Consider the following 24,101-nt stretch of genomic DNA (forward strand, 5'->3'; position numbering starts at 1 on the left):
TGCTGCATTAAATGCTCTGGGAGTTCTGCAAAACTGGTTTTTGTGGCACTGACTTTGTTTTTAGCATCTGTTGTCTGAAATGGAGTCATTGAAGCCAAAAGTTCATGCAGTACAAGTCTGTCAGAGTGCCCTGAGGATTCCTGAAGAGGTGGTCACCGGCCTGCCGATGTGCCACAGTGCCCTCAGGCTCCAGGAGGAAGCCAGCCGCCTGCAGCACACTGCCATCCAGCAGTGCAACATCATGCAGGTAAGTTTCACTCCATCCCAGAAATTACACTGGGTAACTTGAGCAGTGCCATACAAATTGTGGTGCAAACAGAGAATTTCATATCTCTGTGCATTCCTCTTTTTTCATGTAGTACCATTAGGATGTTCCCTGCTAAGTTTTCATTTCTCTATGTTTTTGGGGGTTCTAACAGTCATGATCATGTTAATTGTTGATTTAGTCATCAGACTTACATCTTGGTTCTGTCCTTGATCTTGTGTTTTTTGTAGTACTGTTAGGTTTAACTAGACAAATAGCTAATATAAATTGTATGCAGGTTAATTTTATAATACATATAATCCAGTTAATGAAATTAATATATCATTATAACATCAACTGCTTAGGATTGCAAAAAAACTGTTAATTAAATAGCTTTCTAGTATAATTTATTTTTTCCTTTTTACTTAAAATATATATATTTTTTCTTTCTGACTTTGGAGTCATTCAGCATCTATTACATTTGCATTTTCAAGTTTTGCAAAATACAAGAAAACTAGGTTTTGTTTGATTTCATAATTAAACATGTAATAATTTATAAATTAAACATGTAATAATTTAATTCATAATTAAACATGTAAAAGGTATTTCCAAAGAAGAGGAGAGTAAGCTTTTAACAGAAAGAGACTTTCAGTGATTAAGGATACTTGATGATATTTAAGTGTAATATTTCTGAATGGACTTTTCCCTGACTATATTCCTGCTTTGCATATTCAGATACAAGTACCAGATAGATTGTTTGCTGCACTTCAGAAACGATATCAGTCATGCTTGAACTAATTAAATATTTCTTTTCATGTAGGCACTCAGTTTATTTTTTTCCCCTCTCTCTAGGAAGCAGTGGTTCAGTATGAGCAATATGAGCAAGAAATGAAACATTTACAGGAAATGATAGAGAGCGCCCATCATGAGATCCAAGATAAACCAATAGCAACTGGGAATATCCAGGAACTCCAGGCCCAGATTTCGCGTCATGAGGTAGGAGAGCAAAATGCAATAACATGGGCTCAAAGGCAGCTCACTGACCCAAAAAAACCTTTTCATAAGCAATGGTCATAAATTATCTGAGTAGCTTCTCAAGCTTGTTTAAGGCTAGTTGAGCAGATAGGCATAATATCAGATAGGAAACTTATGCTATTGGTAGAGTGTGCAGTATTCGTTTGTTTGTTCAATTAGATATGTCTTAATCTCCAGGCAAAATTATGCCAAACTAAAGCATTGCATAATTGAGGGACAGTTAACATAGATACTAAACTAAGGAGTGTCCCAGAAGTTAATGTTGAGCAGTTAATCAAGTGAGCACTGCTAGTTCAGTGATCCTCATATATACAGTATATATGTGTATCTATATATCCTAAAGTAATTACTCATTTCTGTGCCAGTAACATTCTGTAAAAAAAACACCAAGGGACGTGAATCACAGGAAAACCACAGTAGATTTGAAGGAAAACTACAACGTGGACTCCAAAGGCTTCTTTTAAAGTCATTGTTGGGAAGAGTTTTGTCGTGTGGAGTCATACGTCCTGCCCTCAAACCCATTGATTGTCAGCCCTTGAATGAGTCGGGATAGTCTCTGTGCAGCCTGCTCGCTGTGCTGGCATTGGAGCTCCTGAGCTCCGTTCCCCTTCCCCCTGTCTGTTGGGTATTTCGTGGGATGAAAGATGCACCGTTGATCGCTATGTGTCACTTTTGGCACTAGATGGCACCATTTCCTTACATTTAAATTAAAGCGCTCTCTGCTATCATGTAATATAATCTAATGTTAAATGTGTTGCTCATTTACTATCCAGTTGTTACAGAAGTTACTTGGTATAAATGCGGAGAAGTTTGCTTAAACAAACACTTCTGGGGTTTTAGTACTGAATTAATAACGCTACTATTCTCTAGTCAAATGTTCTGGAACAGCAGATGCAGGAGAGTGACTTCAGTGGTGCAGGGTAATATTCCTGGAGGAAGGAATGATGCTGCAGAGAGGAGGGAATTCAAAATGGGGCAGCTTGAAGTTTCATCTGCATTTGAACAAGTTCAGTAGCTAGGAGTCTTTCTAAACGTCTGTGGGAAGACAGCAGCTTTATCCTATTGCACATGTGGAGATCAACCAGAGAGGACAGGTTTCATACTTGCAAACTTTCCACATTCAGGGGTAAGGAGTTTTGAAAGACTGAGATGTGCATATTTTTGGCTCATATTTTGTCTGCTAAAATCCTGTGGATATGCATAGCATAAAGGGTATATATTATACCCTTGTTACTTCAAAACCTACTTTGAAAGGTAAGTCTATCAAGATGCTTGTTACAGGCGTTATCAATTTAAGAAAACATCAGTTCCAGATTCCCTGTTGAAGCCTGCATGAACAAGAACCCAAAGGGACATTTGTAGTAGCTATATTTAGAATTAAAATAAGAGGAAGAAAGTAGAAGGAAAATACAACTTGATTTATGTATATTTATATTACTACGCATGTTACACTCTGGAACTACGTTTACTGACCTATGCTTATTTAGACTTTCAGATAAGAAGTGGGCAAGTATCTCCACACTTGTGAATTGTTTTAATGGATAATACAGTATTTCATAGGGCATTGCTTTTATAAGTCACTATGGGTTTCTTTTTCACAATCACATTTTTGCCTCCTTTTCTTTGTTTTCAGTATGTTAGATACTCAGTGCATTGGAAATTAATGCCACAAATGTTATTGTATCTCAGTAATAGTGATGGAATTGAGTATATTGAATGATAATAATTTCTTACTGAGCCCCAGAGACGTCATTCATTAAGCATTAGTGAATGATTGGTACCTGCCAAAGAGGGCACTATTCCAGCTGCTAGACATTAAAATTATGGCTTGATTTGATTGCAGTTTGGTTTTTCATTGATCTAGTTGATGGTTTATACTCAAGACTTTGCTTAATCTCCAAGGAAAATCTTGGAGCTTCAAGAGAGCTCCTTTTGTTACTAACGTGGCAGACAGTGACCAAGTGCCATTGTAACCTAGGCAGCAAAGTGTCATCCTCAGTCCTTGCGCTGCTTCCATTTCTAACTCTGTATTCCTCACTATGACTGTTCTGCACTGTGATTTTGAGAAAATAATCTCCAGAAAATGTTATACAGCCCCCAAAATAATATTTTCAGTTTACCAGCCTGAAGCAGTACTCATTTACTTTTTAAAAGATATTTAAATTATTTTTTATTATACCTACTAGATCTTGCAACTTCTGTTGCTATTTTTCCTTGAAAAATTGTGTTTGTCAAAAAAATAAAGGCAGATATAAAAATAAAGCAGAAATATATATTTGAATGAATAATCACTGATTTAGCAGGCAAGCTTATACAAATGTCCTTTTCATTTTATAGATCAAAATTCATGTTACTGAACCTCTATGGAAACAGGAACAATAGCTTTGGCAGAAATGTGAAAATCTTCCAGCACTGTTTGTTTATTTATTTATTTTAAGTATATTAATTGAAAGCTTTGAGGCTGGACAGTGAACTGGGTAGCAGGACAGGGTAGGAGAGAAGAGACAAGTCAGTTTCTAAGGGTGTTCATTTCCGTCTTTCTTCTCCAACTAAACTGAAATTTATGATGGTGTTTGGCCATAAAGATAGACCACTTTATAGCCATAACAAGATTAAACCATAGCTTATCCAAACAGTGGCAAAAAGCGATCCAGTCTGCATTTAGTCTTATTATGTGACTGTGCTTATCACATTTGATCTTGCTAGACCCTGTGAGTTGTTGTTTGAACAATTCATTCTTTCTGTCAGGAGCTGAATGGGGCATTTTTTTACAGTGGTTACCACATAACCTCATTTCCGTGGCATGCACTATGTGGAGAAGCTTCATCTTCCTCAGATAAATGGAAATAGAACAGGGGAAAAAATAGGACAGGAAGAGGGAGAGATACTTCCCTTTGCTGCAGCCCGAAGCTTATAAACTTCACGTCAGGTTCAGGCTGGATGCATGCGAGAGGTGTCCCTCCCTTCCCTCTGTGATTATCATGCACACAGAGCCTTTTGCAGCACTTTTCCGGTTTTGCCTCAAAGCTCTCCGCTCTGCAGTTTAGCTGTGCAGCCAGACGCAGCCTGACTTGTTCCCTCCACTATCAACATCCTGCTTGTCAGCTAGTGCGGCAGCTTATGCAGGGCTCCTGAGAGGCAGTGCTGTGATGTTATTGGCTGGGCTTGGAGGGGAGAGCTTGCCTTTGCCAGGAAAGCTGAAATGCTGTGAGCCCGGTGGCCTTCATGGGCTGCCTCTGCATTAGGGAAACAAATATCTTCCCTCAGGAGCTGGCTCAGAAGATCAAAGGATACCAGGAGCAAATTGCTTCTTTGAATTCAAAGTGCAAGATGCTGACAATGAAAGCAAAACATGCCACCATGCTGCTGACAGTGACAGAAGTGGAGGGGCTTTCAGAGGGAATGGAAGAGCTGGATTCAGACCTGCTTCCAGCACACCCTGATCATCCCTCGGTGGTTATGGTAAGGAATGCTTTGGTCTCAGTACTGTTTATCTGAGCTGCTTGCTTTTGCATCATTGCAATACTCCTGTGTAGCAAATTGCCACAGCTTACATATACATTTTGCTTTTGAAATGTCTGGAAGTGTGGCAAACCAAACAAGTTGCAAGCTTCCCCTTCCTGCAGTTTGCTTTATATGGGTTTTCAAGACTTCTTCATAATGGATGAAGTTATTTAACAGACATATACCAGTGGAAGTTTTCTGTAAGAAGATGCAAAATCAGTGCTTTTTTGTAGCTGTCAGCATGTAAGAGCAAACACTAAGAAAGTACTGAATTGCAGGAATGAGATAAAACCAGAATAAATATTATTTCATAACATGTTGCAGTGGATAGGTTTTACACACTGTATTTTTAAAGCTGTTGTCGTAAAATGTTGATGTGATAATTTACAATATGCTGCTATATTCTCAGATGAGTGTGTAGGAAATGAAAGCTGGCTAAGTACTGCCGTAGGCCTCGTGTTTAAATTACTCTGCTTTTGTTTGTTTCTAACTGGGTCTCATTACAAATATACTGCTGATGCTATTGAGATTTTTATCTGAGTGAAAATAGAGTGATGTCAGGATTTTTCATTGTACAACAGCATTGGGGAAGCAAGAATATGTTGCTAGTGGATTGTGTGTATTTTATATTCCAAGTCTTTTCCTTGTTGTTCTAACCAGGCCTGGATACCGAGGCCAATACTGCATTATTCTCTGGCTCACCATAGGATTTCCGTATGCAGCAGTGATTGTATTAGAAGACATACAGGCAAACCCTCATTTGCTATTATTGAGTTGCTTGCTATACGGAGAGCATATTCATACTGAAGTATGACAAGTAAACAAGATTATTAATTCAACAAGATTTTTAAACTGGTAAATTAAGAGCATGCAGTATGACCAAACAATGTCAGAGTAATTCTGGCCATGTGTTGGATTTTTTTTGTTTTGATCTTGTCTAAGTCAAACCTAAGTTGAGATAACTGATTTTCTTCCTGTGCTCTGGGGTTGCTTTTCCTGTGGCAGATGACTGCTGGTCGCTGTCACACGCTGCTCTCCCCTGTCACTGAGGAGTCTGGGGAGGAGGGAACCAACAGTGAGATTTCTTCTCCACCTGCCTGTCGCTCTCCTTCACCTGTGGCTAATACAGATGCTTCTGTTAACCAGGTACCTCCCTCTTGGCATTCATTCAGCTTTTATCTCAGACATGCATGGTTCCATTCCACAGGTGGTTTATTTAATCTTCTGAAATAATATTTACCTATAGCTCCAAGGAACTGAGGCTTAATCTCTAACCTAACTAGAACCTTCAGGTTCTAGTTCAAAATGGATACAGATATTGACTTCTGAGTTTAAAATGTATAAATTTGGTGTTAAAACTATTTGCTATTTTTAAAAATATATTTTAAGTGACAAGTACAAAGCTCTTTCATGTCACTACTGTTTTCTATTTATAACCTAATTTTTATTTTCTCAGTAGTAATTAATGGAATCTTGCATCCTGAGAAGAAATGCAATTTTGTACTCCACATAATAAACCATTGTGTTATGTCCATATACATCTATATTACTGTATCAATGGCATTGTAACATTGAAGTCACACTCTGATATCTTAATACCACTTCAAGTATTAACTTTCATGTATTTTTTCTTTTCATGTGTTGTTCATTCCATGCTTTCCGTGACAGTCTATTTTAAGTGGCAGATCAGCAAAACCACTGAAGTCAGATTCTTATATCAAAACTGAGGGGTCTCGCATTTCTGATGAGCAGTGAACCAGCACATGGAGCATCATGCACAGGAATCATAGAATAGTAAGGGTTGGAAAGGACCTTAAGATCATCTAGTTCCAACCCCCCTGCCATGGGCAGGGACACCTTGCCCTAAACCACGTGGTCCAAGGCTCTGTCCAACCTGGCCTTGAACACCACCACAGATGGAGCATCCACAACCTCCCTGGGCAACCCATTCCAGTGCTTCACCACCCTCACTGTAAAGAACTTCTTCCTTATATCTAATCTAAACTTCCCCTGTTTAAGTTTGAAGCCATTACCCCTTGTCCTACCACTACAGTCCCTAAGGAAGAGTCCTTCCCCAGCATCCTTATAGACCCCCTTCAGAAAGCACAAGAAAAATGTTAAGCTTTAGCAGTTTAGAGATGAGCCTTAGAAGCAGTCACCACCTCACTAAATTCATCATGGTGTGGGTTTTGTGGTTGGTTGTTTTTCTCAGTTGTGGCTTCTTCTAAAATTGACCACTGCAGACTTAAAGGGTACAGTGCATTGTGTTGCATCGCGGAGTAGAATTAGAGAGGTTTAAGCAGGATGTCCATTGATTCCTTGCACTAATTTCAAAGGTACATATGGTGCTATAGAAGTTGCTAAACATGGATAATTCATGAACTGACATAAGGAAGAATACTAAGGTAAAATAGTAAGACTGGTGACAAAATCTTCAACAGAAAAATGAAAAAGTTATCTAATGAATGGTTTTTCTAGTGTTCTGTCATTTCATATAACCAGAAATCCTTTGGTAAAGTTTACTTACAGTAGAAAGACTGCTATATATTTCAGCACAAAAATCTTATGACAATGTTAATCAGTGAAAGAATTGAAGGACCAAGAGCGTCTTGCTTCCCAATAAGCAAAGCCACTATCGGTTCCTTACATTTCTCTGAAAATGTAAAACCAGGCTAACAGCTCCATTACCTCAAATAATAAGGAAAACCCAGCAACAATGCTGTTGCACCATGAGGTGACACCAAAATGCAAATTTTAGAACCTGTAATTTACTAGGGCAAAATTTAACAAGAAGATGACATATTTCATTTAGCAGAATATTTTTAAAAGAGATAAAATTGATGGTGTTATAATCTAAAAAACTTACAGATGGAGGTTTCTTCAGTGTGGTTAGTGTTGAAATGAGCTGAACATACTAAACAATAAGCGGAAGAACGTTCCAAAATGCAGTGGCTTACAAAATGCTTAGATTCATACTCACATGAGATTAAAACTAAAGAAGCTGTGAAAGTGCCAGTGCTGATCAGGATGAATGCCCAGGGAGACTTCAGGAAAGAAGGTTGCTTAAAAAAAAAAATCAATATAATCTAGACATTAGTGAATTAGGATCTTAAATGTACGTTTAAAAATATTATGTGTTCACTAAGACTCAGCAGAACTAATTTGAAAATCTTTTATTATAAAAAGTAGCTAACATTAAGAGAAGAAATTTCTCACAGGAAGATCACCTGCAAAGTACCAGAAAACCAAGTGAACAGGAACTCTAGAAAGTAAAGAATTACATTAATTTAGTCTTTGGAGAAGAATTAAAAGATTTTTATGAAGTGGGGGGTGAGGAGGAGAAGGTTGGATGTTAAGACTGTCTTTTTAAATTCATGCCTATCTTTGTACAGTCTTTCACCATGGTTTCCTAGCATCTCTTAATGGTGAAATGTGGGTAGTCTGAATTCAGACATCTATGCACTGTTTTACATTACTAACAAGTAATGAAAACATAAAACCAGTGCCAACTGCATATTAGTGGAAATACTGGTTCTGCGTATTTAAATAGATTAAAGCAAGACAGTAAATACAAGAAAATGACAGATCTATCACTATTAGCAGGTGCCCAGGTTGTTGGTTTTGTACTGAAACTCCTCTAAGAACAATGAGGGGGGGAGAACTATAAAAATGTTAACTGTAAAAAGGCTGACGAATTTCATAGTATACATTTCAGCAACAGATAACAGTTCTTCAGTGCAGTTTATTTTGATGTATAGCAAAATCTGACACTTCATCTGTGCTGCAGTACTAAATGAGAAGCCTTTGGAGCTAAAACTTCTCACCTTTACCCAACGGTATAGTTGATTAAAATTTGGCACATTTTTAAAAACTTTTTTTCCAGATACACAATGCAGCACAATTGAATTGCAAAAGCTGAAGTGTTGTCACAAAGCCTTTGAGGCCACAGCTGATGCTGTGATTCAGGTCTTCAGGACTGGGTCACTGCTAAATGTCTTTCTGTCTCCTTGTACACAGCCTACTTAATCATTCTTTCTCCTTCCCTTATGAAAACTCATGCAGAGTGCAACAGCCCTTGTTAAATATCCCTTGAAATCTAAACCCTTTGCGCCTGCATCCTAACAACAAAGCTTGAATACGGTTCTTTGGCTAATTTTCACAGAAGTCGGCATATGTTAGGGCCTTTTAGGGGCAACCAAATCTGTTACTTCTAAGAACATCTGGATTCACACTACTGTTACCTGAAAGCTCTGCCAAAAAGAAACTGCCATGTATACTCCAGAAAGTAGTTGAAAAGATGGAGAAAGGGATTGCTTTTCATTCTCTGTAAAAGCAAGCTCTTTATTGTGGAAGCCATGACTGAGAAGTCTCAGAAGCACAGCTTTTCTATTGGTCTTGAGAGAGGACTGGCGAAGGGCTGGAGAGTAGCTGCAGATAAGGCAAAATGAGAAGTTGCCTGCACTGGTGCAATTTTTCACTGTGAGTTGGAAAGATCACTTGTGGTCAGAGTGAAAAATTCTGAAATCGCAGTACTGAATGCTGTGCTAAGCTGTTACCTATTTCCTGTTAGCTCCTGGACATCAGAAGCAACTTTTACTGTGAAATTGTTCAATTTTCTCAATTATTGCCTCTGAAGAAGTACCTCATCTGCCACTGTTTGACAGTTTGATAGGAGTGACCTTGTTCCTGTGCTCTTCCAGAGCTTGTTTTGTTTTGTTCACATATGGTATTAGATAAGATAGTGAAATTACATTGAGAAATAAAGATTGTCCTCCAAGTTAGGATCCTAATTATACTCTGAGCTCTAGTACCTCAGAAATAGACTTGTTTAGTACCTAACTTATATACACCGATACAGAATCGCAGAAAGATTGGGGTTGGAAGGGACCTCCGGAGGTTGTCTACTCCAATGTCCTTCCGCAAGTTAGGCCACATACAGCAGGTTGTCTGGGACTATGTTCAGGTGGGTTTTGAGTCTCTCCGAGGATGGAGACTCCACAACTTCTGTGGGCAGCCTGTCCCAGTGCTTAGTCACCCTCACAGTAAAAAAGTGTTTCCTGATGTCCAGAGGGAACCTCCTGTGTTTCTGTTTGTGCCCATAGTCCCTTGTCCTGTCACTGGGCAACATTTAAAAAAGCCTGGCAATGTCTTCTTTGCACTTTCCTTTCAGATATAAAATAGAATCATTGAATCATTTAGGTTGGAAAGGACCTTTAATGTCGTGTCCAACCGCTAATCAAGCACTGCCAAGTCCACCACTAAACCATGTCCCTAAGCACCACATCTGCAAGTGTTTTAAATGCCTCCAGGGATGAGGACCCAACCGTTTCCCTGGGCAGCGGAGAAGAAATTTTTCCCAGTATCCAATCTAAACCTCTCTTGGTGCAGCTTGAGGCCATTTCCTCTTGGTCCTATCACTTGTTACTTGGGAGAAGAGACCAACACCCACCTTGCTGCAAAGACATTAAACAGAACTGGCCCCAATACTGACCCTGGGGAACAGCCACCAACTCAATTTAACTCCATTCACTCTTTGGGAATTTGTGTTTATACACACACTGTTATATTTGCAGTGCAGTAAAGGGTCTGCAGTCTATCTGGTAGACACAGCTCTGTAAGCTGCCAAGTGAAAGGCACTTAGTTTTCTCTCAGTCCTGTTGCTCAACGTGCTGAATTTTCACCACTATCATACAAGGTCAAGAAAGAGGAAATCTGCAATCATTGGAGGAGGATTTTCCAAGTAAACTTTCCAGTAGATCTTGAGCAACTTTTATGCAAATATTGTGATAACCCTGAGAGCTGCCTGAAAGGAGGTTTGGTCCAACCTAACAGAAATCAGTGACAAATCTCTTACTGATTTCACTGGCAGCAAAGTCATGTCTTGAAGTTTTCACTAGGGGCATTTACAAATACAAAGTTATTGAAGAAACTGGGTAATAGCTGCTGTGTTGCATGGTCTGGACATAGTTCACGAAGTAAGGCTACTAAGTGAGAAGCAGGAAGGCTGCAGCATTTTCCACCTTCCAAATAGGTGTGGTGGTAACTCTCTTTACATGGTTTTATTTTAAATAATCCTTGTTGTCAAGTTTGCTTTTTTGATTTAAATATAGACATTGTGCATGTTTCCTTAATTTTACATTTTCTGTATATCTTTTTAATTGTCACCTCCAATAATTGAAGGAATCCCCATGCACTGAGTATAGAATGTCTGCTGTGAAACAGTTCCACCCTGAATTTTCAATGGCAATTTGAGCGTTTGCCCCTTTCTCTTAGCAATTCTCATCCCTTTTCTTACTATCTTTTGGAAGTTAGTTGAGAATATCAATTTGTTTGAAAGCTTACTATAAGCTAGTGTTTTGTACTCTTTCTTACATCATTGGCTAGTCCTTCAGCATATTCCTTTTTGGTTCTTCTGTTGCCTTCTCTGTGTTCATTAGAATGACATTCTTTGCCACCTACCATGCCGTAACCCACTGTCTGTTGTGATGATGCTAGACCAACGCTCCCACTTATAGCACTCCCTTCCCAGCCTTTCCATGTCTGCCCACAGTTGCCTCCTGTGTCTCCCAGCTAATATGATCATGAAAAGAAATGCATCTACAGTCTTCTTCATAGTGAAGCTCCAGACCATACTCAGTGTACTACTCTTAAATATGTTTTTACTGTGTTGTTCAGAGGTTTTCTGGTGGTTTTGGCTTTTTGGGGTTATATTTTAATGGACATATGCAATGGGGCAGTATATGGGGGGAATGTTACATAGTATCTTTCATTTTGAAAGTGCCATAATGTGCTTCGTGCTTGTAGGATATTGCTTATTACCAAGCCTTATCTGCTGAACAGTTGCAGACAGAAGCTGCTAAAATTCAACCCGGCACTTCAGCCACCCAGGAGTTTTATGAACCAGGCTTAGAAACAGCTGCTAGTGCCAAATTGGATGATTTGCAACGTTCTTGGGAAACACTGAAAAATGTGGTAAGTCTTCTTCTGGAGGGTTCAAAATAATTAGCTAGTTTGTAAGGAATAAAATGCAAATAACTGGTTGATTTAATATTCTTCTCTGCAATTCTTGGTTTTCAAGCAGAAACAAGAATCGTTAGTTGTGATGTTATATTATCTTTGTTCTTTGTTTGGAAGCCTGTGTAGGATGGACCTCCGTTAAGTCATTAAGGCTGATGGCCGATATTTCTGAAGGCAGCTATTGTCAGACTACATTCCATAACCTAACAGGAAAATCCACTCATGCTGGATGAGCTGGCAAAAAAAGGCCCGAGAATCCAGTTTCCTCAAGTACTGAGTCAACTTAACACCTTTCTACATAGTAGTGCAGCATAATAATTCAGTGAAGTGTGACAGTGGTCAAGGTTTTGATTGCATGCTAGAAATTCTAATTCTTTGCAGAGGCACATTAGCTATTATGGGGTATTAAGAACTATACATCTAGCAAATATTGCATATCCACATGTTTGAGTGCATAAAATCTAAAACAAATAATGCTTTGTAATTTATACTTTTGAAAACTTACGGCAAGTTCTTGGATTTAGTCTTGTAAGCCTAGGGATGTAAGAATCAGCAGAAAGAGTAAATCCTGTATCAGAGGTCTGAATTTATACCTTCCATTCTTTTTCAGATCAGTGAAAAGCAGCGCACCCTCTATGAAGCTCTTGAGCGTCAACAGAAGTATCAGGACACACTCCAGTCTATATCCACAAAAATGGAGAGCATTGAGATCAAACTAAATGAGAGTCTGGAACCAGCCAAAAGCCCAGAAAGCCAGATGGCTGAACATCAGGTAAAAATTTATGTGTGACAAATGGAGGGAGAGCACGCATTACCTCTATATCTTTAGTTCCCTTTTTTCGGAAAGCAGTGTTCTTCACAGCTGGATGCCTCAAAAACATGCATTAGTTGTATGAAACTTCTCTGTTAACTGCCTTTCTGGATTTCCTGCTGTTCTAAAGATGGTATAATGTGGATTCTTTTAATAAAGAGTCTTTTAAAAAAGTAGAATGAATCGTAAGAGTTTGTCCAATCAAAATTTTCAGCAAAATCTTTTGTCGAAGATGGTGTTCACTGACACCTACACATACTGTTCTTCAGCATCAGTGCTACTCACATATATTGGACTATTTATGATATTTCTAAATTTACTAAGATCATAACCAATACTGATGCATATTAAATTGATCTAAATACAGTCTTTGCTTTGTTAAACAAAGCAATCCAAAGCACACAGAAAAATCCCTCCCAAAGGAAGTCTTGAGAAATGGCATTCTGAATAAAAGAATATTTTGTCAAGTAGCCAATCTGACATATGTCTAAGTTGTAATCAACTAAGACTTCTATTTGATAGCTTGAAAATATGTGGTGGGGCCAGTTTTCATTTTAGTAGAGACTCCATGACCTGAAAAGGATAACTTTTGGCTTTTGTAGCACTGTCTTATGTCTTGTGCATCCAATGTGTATACTGAACGTAGAGTATCTGTTCTAAGGTATTGGTAATGCAGCATCCTTTTGTAAGTATCTTGGAAACCGATCAAGGATAAGAATGAGGGTAGAAACTTCTTCTACACCATGGAGTTAATCCCTGGATGTTTACATATATTGCTGGATGTTCTTTGTGGAATTAGTAAGTTTCAGGCTGGAAGCTAACTCATGCCCCTGTTTCTCTCTCACAAACACACACTCACTAACTTGTTCATCATCTTCACTGTATCTACTCCCCTGCATAAAAATTGTCTGAAGAATAGATCTGTATGTGTAACACTTCAAAAATAATTCCTTTTGGTGATATGTTTGAAATTCCAGGTAAGTAATTAAATCCATATTTCAGTTATCAGATGTATGATCCTAGCTTAATCATCTAAAAGCAGGACTCAGACTCTACCAAACTGGCAGTGATATATTGCACTACTCTCTGTTTCATATACTCCCTTGGGACAGCTATCTTGAATTTTTTGTTAAGCCTATGCCTCCTGAGATACTTTCTTCTCACTGATAAATGAAGCAAATACTTTCTCTGGTCTCATTTCTAAATAGGCTTTGATGGATGAGATTTTGATGTTACAAGAAGAAATTACTGAGCTTCAGACATCATTAGCCCAGGAGCTGGTTTCAGAACCTCTGGATGCAGAAGCTGCTGATCAGCTGGCATTGCAGTCCACTCTCACAGTCTTGGCAGAACGAATGGCCACAATTCGAATGAAGGCATCAGGAAAACGACAACTATTAGAGGTACAACTGTAGAAGTGGGTCTTTTAGATCATGTTCCAGATTTTGAGAGCCACTTTTGGCAGACCTGTACTTTCAGCAAAGTTCACCATTGAATGATAGTAATTGAAAAAGGAAATTTAGTTCTGCTTGTTTCTCACAATTTCTTTCACTAATAAACTATGATTCTTTTTTAACAAACCCCTCATCTTAATGCTAGGTAGTAAGCAACCAGAAGGAACTTGGAAACACACTGCAGGAGTTATGTAATATATGCATGTATAAATTTATTTGTTTTTTAGTATCTACATTGACATTTTCTCAGTAGGTTCCCTTGGTATTTCTTGTTTTCCACAGGAGAAGTAATGAAGTGCAGGTATCAAAATGCACGTTATCTACAATAAAATTTTAAGGAGTCACCTCTCTGGGAAGAGGGAAAGCCTAAAACAAGAAATAACACCTCTTCTAAACTGTTCCATTGTTGTCTATGCTCATCTTACCAGTGATTGTTATGCAAACTTTTAAAAAGTCCTTTATGTATAGGAATGTCGCTGTGTGAATTATACAGTTCAGAACATACAGTCATGCTAATGCGGGCTACAGTTTGGCTATTTGGAACATTGCAGGGCAGCTTTGCTGCTGTCCTGCTAAGAACTGCAGGAGTGAATTCACAAACGCAACAACTGCTGCCTTCGTTATTTCCAGCATCAATCGATTTTGAGAGACTGAGTGAGAATTGACTCTGTGGAACTAAGTCATGGTTCTTAGTTGCTGGCTGGGGTTAAACCACAACACTGGGTTTCAGGGAAGGACCAGGCTGCATCAGCAGCATTAGTCCTGTACAGTGACCTGAATAAGTCCTGAGAAGATATCTTTGTTGTTCTTTAGAAATTGCACTGGGTTTTTCCTTCTTGGAAGAAAAATTACTTTTCTGTAAAAATAAAGGGCTAGAAGCAGAATAAGGATGTTACAAGCTGCGTGGTAGTACTCAAGAGGAGATGCCAACTAATAGTTTCAAGATAAAGCATGAGTCAGATACACTGCTATCAATTATTGTTAAAATTCTGACAGTTACTTTGCTATAATAGCAACTACGTATGGTATGTAGACAGTATTCAGTAATATAACCTGTGCACTTTATAGCTCTGATTTTGCAGATAAAATCTTACAGAATACTGCAGGAATGTAAATGTAGAAATACAGATAGAACAGGTAATGAAAACATGTTGCTATTGAGGGTGTGGATTGCTAATATTGTTCTTTCTCTGGACCTACTATAAACACCTAGAGCTTGAGAACTGTTCAGCTATGGGTTATTTGAGGCTTTTAAGTATCATTATTCTTTAAATTATTCTAACATGTAGTTATTAATTTCCCATTAAAACTAAGCATTCAGAAAAGCTGTGCAAACACATCCGTGTGTGACGGATTTGCCCTATGCATACAGGTCTGAATTTCCTTACAGAAGTGTGGTAGGTTGACCCTGGCCAGCAGCCAAACACTCACCCTCACTCCCCTCTACTATGGAATGGGGCAAAAATAAAAAGCAGGCAAAAAGGCTCATGGATTGAGATAATGACAGCTTAATAGGGTAAGGAAAAGCTGTGCGTGCAAGCAAAGGAAAATAAAGAACTTATTCACTACTTACCCATCAGCAGGCAGATGTTTAGCCACTTTCCTGGAAGGTAGAGTCTCACCATATTGTTAGTTGGAAAGACAAATACCATAACCACAAATGGCCTCTCTCCCCCATACCTTTTACTTGGGCTTTCATTGCTGAGCATGAGCTCATATGGAATATCCCTTTGGTCAGTTCAGTTCAGCTGTGCTGGCTATGTCCTTTCTCAACCTTTTGCTCACCCCCAGCCTACTGGCCTTTTTGAGGGGCAGTTGGAAAGAAATCCTTAGTTCTGTGCAAGCACTGTTCAGCAATAGTCAAAACATTGCTGTTATCAGACATTTTTGCCACAGTTGCAAAAAGCATAGCACTGTACAGGCTGCAATGAATTTAACTCCATCCTAGCCAGATCTAGTTCAATCTTCTCCTCTTGTTCTATACTATTTGCAGCATGCTTAGGTTCCACATTATCTGGTACATCTAAGTATCCTCTGACCATCCCATTCTGTTTCTTATTCCGGAAATCCTCTCTACTCTATCCAAAGCTCCATATTTCACTGGTACTTGGGAGTCTGGAATTGGACACAATACAGCACTCCTAATGCACCCCAGGATACCACTAGCCTTCTTTACCACACGGGTCCATTGCTGGCTCATGTTCAAATTGGTGCCCACCTAGGACCCCAGGATCCTTTTCTGCCAAGCTGCTTTCCATCTGCTTGGCCTCCAGCATATACTGCTGCCTGGGGTTGTTCCTTCCCAGGTGCAGGACTTTGCACTTCCTTTTGTTCGACTTCATGAGGTTCCTGTCAGCTCGTTTCTTCAGCCTGTTGGGATCCATCTGGTGTATCAGCCACTTCTCCCATTTTGTGTCATCAGTAAACTTGCTGAGGCTTGTTAGTGGCCTCTCACTAGTCTTTGTGTCCCTGATCTCCACTCTCTGGGCCCACCTGTTTGGCCACTTCTCAGATTCATGTGGGACTATTAAAGGGTGAGCAAATCTTGCTGATCACTCCCTATCTGTCTGGTGGATGGACCAGCTGATGCATGGAGCCAGGGCCTCTGTATTGCTGCAAAGCTGTTGCAGCAGCAACTGGACCTTAATGTCTTTCCACACCCCATGGCACAGGGATCCTTCAGGAGGCCAGACAAGGTAGACAGCTCTTCAGACTTCTTTTTACACTCAGTAGCTACACCAGAGACACACCAGTACTCTGTTGGCCCTAGAAGTACCCATCTTGTGCCTTTCTTGAGAGACAATAAGGTAGGCTGCAGCTGCCAGAATCATAGAATACAATCATAGAATAGTAAGGGTTGGAAAGGACCTTAAGATCATCTAGTTCCAACCCCCTGCCATGGGCAGGGACACCTCGCACTAAACCATGTAGCCCAAGGCTCTGTCCAACCTGGCCTTGAACACCACCAGGATGGAGCATCCACAACCTCCCTGGGCAACCCATTGCAGTGCTTCACCACCCTCACTGTAAAGAACTTCTTCCTTATATCTAATCTAAACTTCCCCTGTTTAAGTTTGAAGCCATTACCCCTTGTCCTACCACTACAGTCCCTAAGGAAGAGTCCCTCACCAGCATCCTTATAGACCCCCTTCAGATATTGGAAGGCTGCTAGGAGGTCTCCACGCAGCCTTCTCTTCTCCAGGCTGAACAGCCCCAACTCTCTCAACCTGTCTTCATACGGGAGGTGCTCCAGCCCTCTTATCATCCTCGTGGCCCTCCTCTGGACTCGCTCCAACAGCTCCATGTCCTTTTTATGTTGAGGACACCAGACCTGTACGCAGTACTCCAAGTGAGGTCTCACAAGAGCAGAGTAGAGGGGCAGGATCACCTCCTTCGACCTGCTGGTCACGCCTCTTTTGATACAGCCCAGGATACGGTTGGCTTTCTGGACTGCAAGTGCACACTGCCGGCTCATGTTAAGCTTCTCATCAGCCAACGCCCCCAAGTCCTTCTCCCCAGGGCTGCTCTGAATCTCTTCTCTGCCCAACCTGTAGCAGTGCCTGGGATTGCCCCGACCCAGGTGTAGGACCTTACACTTGGCTTGGTTAAACTTCATAAGGTTGGCATCGGCCCACCTCACAAGTGTGTCAAGGTCCCTCTGGATGGCATCGCTTCCCTCTGGATGGCATCGCTTCCCTCCAGCATATCAACCGAACCACACAGGTTGGTGTCGTCGGCAAACTTGCTGAGGGCGCACTCAATCCCACTGTCCATGTTGCCGACAGAGATGTTGAACAGGACCGGTCCCAACACCGATCCCTGAGGGACACCACTCATTACAGGTTTCCAACTGGACATCGAGCCATTTACCACAACTCTTTGCGTGCGGCCACCGAGCCAGTTCTTTATCCACTGAGTGGTCCATCTATCAAATTGATGTCTCTCCAATTTAGAGACAAGGATGTCGTGCGGGACAATGTCGAATGCTTTGCACAAGTCCAGGTAGATGACGTCAACTGCTCTGCCCCTGTCCATCAGTTCTGTGGCTTCATCATAGAAGGCCACCAAGTTGGTCAGGCAGGATTTCCCCTTGGTGAAGCCATGTTGGCTGTCACCAACCACCTCGTTGTTTTTCATGTGCAGAAAAGGCAAAGCTGCTCTTCTTTCCCTGAAGCCCATTCCCAGTGCTATGTCCCTATGCATCTTTCTCCCTAAGCAAACAGTGCTATCCTAGTTGAGCAAACTGAATCAATGTAGGGAGAGATCCAAAGAAGAGAGCAGCAAAAGGAGGCAGAAAAGACCTCACCTTTAGAAGGCTATAATAACAGAGATCTACTGAAAGAAGTAGAAATACAGTAGCTGAAATAAAACAGAATTTCAGTCACCAGAAACTCATGGTCATCAATTGAAAGTGATAATATTTTGTCAAGATTTCCAACTTATCAAAGAAAGGGCTTATTATAACTTAAAAATAATATATGGAAGTTGCAAAAGACAGGGAGGGGATTTTATTTATTTGTTTATATATTTTTTAAGTGACTGTTGTAGTGTATTTCTTTTAAAAAGTAAAATGTAATTTGTACCTCTAGGAAAAACTGAACGAGCAGCTGGAAGAACAGCGGCAAGAGCAGGCTCTTCAAAGGTACCGTTGTGAAGCTGATGAGCTTGACCACTGGCTACTAAATACCCGAGCAACACTTGACACTGCTCTGGTTGCTCCTGAGGAACCTATGGACATGGAAGCACAGCTGGTAGACTGTCAGGTAAAATTATCAGTCCTGGAATGTTTAGATGAACAGGATTGACATAGCTTTATCTGAGTGAAATGTCAAATATGAAGCATTAATTTTAAGACAATTAATTATTGAGTGGGACGAGCCAGCATATTAATGGGAAGAATTTCCTGAGCTCCTTAGCACCTCATATATGCTCAGTTAGCTTCATCAATGATTTGTGAAATAAAATATAGCCTGTTCTTAATTTCTTATTCAAGATTGCATAGTGCCTTAGTGCATGTAAACAGCAGTCAAAAAACAAGATATCCAGACTGCAAAAACATTTGAAGCTCTACAACTTTTGGAGGGAATTTTGTGTTGCTTTAAAGGCCTTGTATTTGCTTCAGTTACGGTTTTTGCTCCACTCCAGGTAGATCTGTTAAATAGCTCACTTGATACGTATGCAAACACCTGCAGTGTGCTTTCCTTCTCCTTTTCCAGTTGAAGTATACACTCACACTAGCAGAGGTACCTGGGACAGTGTTGTGTTTTCTTCAGGAGTAATCCCTAGCCACAGTCAAAAGTAAACTATAATTACCAGTAGTTACAATTTTTATTAATTTAATATTAATCAACCCGGAATACAAAACAAAAGAGGAAGAACATTTTGCTGCATTAGTCATCCATATACTTTTACTAACAAGACTCAGATCAGTTGTAACATGCGGTTTCTCAAATTAGTGGGAGTTTTCCATTTTTAAATGAGAGTTTAGAACTATATGATCATTATAATTAAAATTACAAGATAGACAAGAGATAGATGAACAAAAGATCCCCTTTCATATAAAAGACTGAGGATCTCGACTGTTTTAGGGTAACTGGGAGTTAAGTTTCTTTAAGAACGATGAATTCAACATCAGGTTAGATTTCCACTGATACATCTTCATTACTGGAATATTCAGTCAGCTCAGTCTCATGTGTTCTTTCATCACCCATCCTTAGGAGCTGTTTGTTGTATATAAATAAACTCTGTGGACTTAAAGCAGTATTTTTTTTTTAATATAATTTATAGAAAACTCAAAAAGAACAGTTAACTTTGTGGAAAAGTTAACACTGCTGTTCTTTTGCTTATTCTTAACATCATAATAAAGTAAGCTTTATATAAAGTCCTATATTTTTTCCACTTCTTAGAGACTTTACCCATCTTATCCTGTATGCATTCCTTCAGGAGAAACATTTGTAAGTTTATACTAGATGGTTGCTATGGAAGCAAAAACATTTGATGTCAGGCTAGGATTTTAAGCAAGAATTGTGTGAGCTTTGAGTTTGGAAGATCAAAATATGCACTATGTCTGTAATACATGAATAGTTAATGGAATGTCGAGGAAGTAGCTTTGAGAATAAACATGCCAGAGCTTTGTCACTTTAAGTCTCTCTTTAGACTAAAGAGGATTATACAGAAATCCTTAAGTCCATCATGCACCAATCAGAAAGAGCAAATAGTGAGAAGAGAAGCTTATCAACCTAGCCAGAGCAACGCATAGGAGGAGGTAGGAAGCATTGCGCTAAATGTGCATGAAAGAAGAGGAAAGTAACTCTAGCTGCTCTGTTCCTTATTATGGATGTCAATCTAGCATCTTAGCCACTCTTACATTTAATGTGCAAATAAAGAGCATCTCCTCTGCAACAAATCCTTTGTTTCAAATAACTTTTTAATTTCCTATTTTGAAAAAGTTTGCAAACAGAAATGGCAAAGGCAGACATTTGCAAGCATATTCCTAAGGATTCTGAAAGGGACTGGAAGGCTAAGCAATGATAATCTGACTTGCCCTTAGCTTGGCAAGGCGTGATGTAGGCCACAGGTTGTCTTGCTGGAAAGTGTGACAGGTGCTGGGAAATGTATGATTTTGGTTCTTTGTTTTTGCTGCTGCAGAACATGCTGGTTGAAATAGAGCAGAAGGTGGTAGCCTTGTCAGAGTTGTCTGTGCACAACGAGAACTTGCTTATGGAGGGGAAGGCTCATACCAAGGATGAGGCAGAGCAGCTGGCTGTGAAACTCAGGACGCTGAAGGGCAGCCTTCTGGAGCTGCAGAGAGTGCTCCACGACAAACAGATCAACATTCGGGTAAGTGGCTTTTTTCAACTGGTTTCACGGTGGGCAGGAGGTTGGGGGATTTCATAGCAGTTTTATGCAACTGAGCAAAGGAGTAGAAATATTTTACTAATTTAGGTTGAGCTATTCATCTTTAGTTAGTAAATGGAATTACACTCCAAAATAAATAACTGCCTAGCAAGCTTTAGTTTATCATTTCCAAGTTAACAGCACCGCTTCATGGTGAAACTGTCCTAACCTTGCTGTCTTCACTGAAAGGACAGAAGTGAAGTAGCTAAATGATTAGCTTGGACTGAATATACTCCTGTTCCCAGTCCCTTTAGATTGCATGTGCTCTGGGGCACATTTCTTCCTCAACAAAAGAACAATCCTAAATACATGCTTTCCGCCATGCAGCATGCACAACACAGTGAACAGACAACATCAAGATAATGAAACGTTTTGAATGTATATTGTTTGGCATCATTATACCAAACAAAATATTACAAAAAGGAAGATGCATTTAACCTCAGCCTTGTCCTAGGTTTCTATTCCTTGCAGCATTGGTCTGCTTTATTTAACAGTTGGTTTTGGTCATTCTTTAGGTTAAACTAGCATGTGGAGAACTGAATACGTACAAGAAACCCTACCACGTAATGTGACTGAGAGGTTTTGAATTTGCTTGCCCTGGTGTGACTCCCTTCCCCTCTTTTCTTTTACTTCTTTTCTGGGCTTTGCTGTGCAAATTAAACATGATAAGCTTCAAAGATTTCTAGCTTGTAATGCAGATTAAAGTCTACTGAAAGGTTAGCTTGAAAAGTCACTTGACATGCTAAGAACTATTTTTAGTACAAAGCAACTGGATAACTATAAAACTTAACATAGCTTCACCAAAAAAACCCCACAAACACACACCAAAAAAAAAAAGGGGGGGAAGAGAAAAAAACAGGTATTTATTCCTATTGCCTCTAAGATGAAGTAACTTTAATGTTCTTCTTGCATATTAAACCTCATGATTAGGCAAATGAAAAGTGTTATCAACAGCATGTAGGCTTATTATAGTATATTCTGATATCTTACTTGTGAAATGAAAAGGCACCACAACTTTTTTTGATTCATTTTAAAACATGCATTTTAAAATGTGCTGCATTTTAGAATACAATGGTGTGGTTTGGTTTACTTAAACTTTTAAGATTTTTGAATGCTTTTTTAACAGTGAAAATAACAAAATAATTTCCAGATGTAGAATATTAATTATTTAAGATGCTACATGCATGCAAGATGTAAGTTTCTTTATGAATTGCAAGCCTTTTTTTTTTCTTTTTTTCTTTTTTTCCCCACTTCACTTACAGATCCTGGAAAAAAATAGATATAGGCAGTATAACATTTTCAAATTCTCACTGATCGATTTTTCTTCAAATGAGAAATTCTATATTGTCTTTTTTACAACAATAAAGCATAAAGTATTTCTTATGTACTGATGCTCAGAGCATCAGATGCCCAAAAAGCATTAACTCTGTCTGCTGCCATTATTAACCCTGAGAAACATTATGTGCTGACAGTGCTGTTGCTCATGCATGTAAGAAACTCAGACTTGTACATGTCTCTAGATTTACTGATAACGTCATAATTGTCCAGAGGCATAGAGCAGCCTGCACCTAGAAAAGGAAGGATCTTCCCAAGTTACGCTGCAAGACCAAGAACATTGTAAAGACTGAGTTATATTTTCCTTATAGCGATATTTTAGCATATCTGTTACTCCTGTGGCACAAAGCTTCTTAGAAGCCAGTGTGAGATGCTGTGACTTCCTTGGAGCAATTTCAGTTTTCCTTCTAATTTTAATTAATGAATGTCTCTAACGACGTGGAAAAAGTGAGTTGGAGACCAAGTCCTTTATTCATAAAATAAAGCAGTGAAACTAATCAGAAACATGCTGGATCAGGAGAGTTCCAGACCTATTGTTTCCTAATGTAGCATTTTTCAAGCACTTTGAAAGATATACAAAACATTGCTTTATTATCTACTAAATTCTGTGACTTAGGGGCAATAAAAATAAATAGACTCCTTAAAAAAACCCCAAAGAAGTAGAATGGATTCTGCAGGAGAAAAAACGAAAACAAAACCCAAAAAACAGATAGATTTTCTACATTTGATTTCAAAGTGTGTGTGTGTGGGAGGGATGATTTCCGTTCCACACGACAAATATCCTTGAGATAAGTTTGTACAATTCTGAACTCCTTTGAAAGATCAATTCTATCGCATTTTCTTCAGGGATTTTCCAATGATTTGCTGTGCTAGAGTGGATAGTCCCCAGGAATGACAGCTTCAAGCATTTATTTCCCTGGCTTTTTAAAGGACATGTAATACAGTTTCTTCAGACAGAATTCAAATGAAAATGCAACTGTATTTTTTTTCGTATTTATATTCTGTGACTTGAGAATGATAAAATCTGGTTCTCACATAATTTTGATCTGAAAAGCATGCACAATAACATATTTGCAAAACCTCATTGCATCCACAATGCCACAAGCCCTTTTACACTCTGCTATTGCAGGAACTGAGGGACTACTCTTTCTTTTCTTTAGTATAACTCCAAAACCGTAGCTTCTCAACCCTCTTCCCAGAGAAGAAGAAACTCAAAATATGACTGAAATCAATCAGGCTGCCCAAATGCAATGAAGACCTAAATAATGGTCTCTAAAGGAATTTACAAGGTGAAAAGGTGTTGCCCCTAGAAGCAGATTTTTGGGTTTGTTTTTTTCTTTTTTTGATTTACAGAAAGATTGGGGGATTTTTCCTCATTTTTAAGGGGGGGGGGGGGGTTGGAAATCCAGATCTTCTTTATCCCTCCCATAATATTTTCTTTGCCTAATCTGTTATCCTATAATCACATTGGTCACACTCCAACCACATCAGCTTTTCTAGAAACTTGTTCCCACAAAGTGTCACAGTTTACCTGCAAACTGAATCCTTAGTGAAACAAAGCTATTTCATAGAGCAAGGGCTAACGGTTCTTCCCAGCTCTAGATATCTGCTTGCTTGTTTTGCTCATCTTACAGTTTATATCCTCTAACACTAATCAGTCCTTTCCAGTATACTCATCATCCCTCAAAATTGAAATCTTGCATGTAACTTCTACTATTTAACAAAACTCTGCTGTTTCAGTGCTTGATGCCAGGGACACTGGTAGCAGAGATCCATCCCAGTTGTTATTGTAAGGAGTACCAGG

General features: G+C 39.3%; 1 protein-coding gene across 14 annotated transcripts in view; it reads left to right on the forward strand.

Moving 5' to 3' along the window:
* SYNE1 (spectrin repeat containing nuclear envelope protein 1) overlaps positions 1 to 24,101 on the forward strand; it is a 296,964-nt gene that overhangs the window by 188,189 nt on the left and 84,674 nt on the right. For 11 of the 14 annotated variants that reach the window (XM_030498895.1, XM_030498904.1, XM_030498900.1 and 8 more), the window contains 9 exons: positions 65 to 247; positions 1,097 to 1,240; positions 4,547 to 4,741; positions 5,789 to 5,929; positions 11,588 to 11,755; positions 12,411 to 12,572; positions 13,820 to 14,014; positions 18,655 to 18,828; positions 20,714 to 20,905. In XM_030498895.1, the coding sequence (XP_030354755.1) occupies positions 65 to 247; positions 1,097 to 1,240; positions 4,547 to 4,741; positions 5,789 to 5,929; positions 11,588 to 11,755; positions 12,411 to 12,572; positions 13,820 to 14,014; positions 18,655 to 18,828; positions 20,714 to 20,905 (1,554 nt within the window). The remainder of the gene's footprint in view (positions 1 to 64; positions 248 to 1,096; positions 1,241 to 4,546; positions 4,742 to 5,788; positions 5,930 to 11,587; positions 11,756 to 12,410; positions 12,573 to 13,819; positions 14,015 to 18,654; positions 18,829 to 20,713; positions 20,906 to 24,101) is intronic. The other 3 variants (XM_030498899.1, XM_030498902.1, XM_030498903.1) reach the window with 3 other exon arrangements.

The sequence above is a fragment of the Strigops habroptila genome, chromosome 10 (assembly GCF_004027225.2).
Source record: "Strigops habroptila isolate Jane chromosome 10, bStrHab1.2.pri, whole genome shotgun sequence".
Lineage (NCBI taxonomy): Eukaryota > Metazoa > Chordata > Aves > Psittaciformes > Psittacidae > Strigops > Strigops habroptila.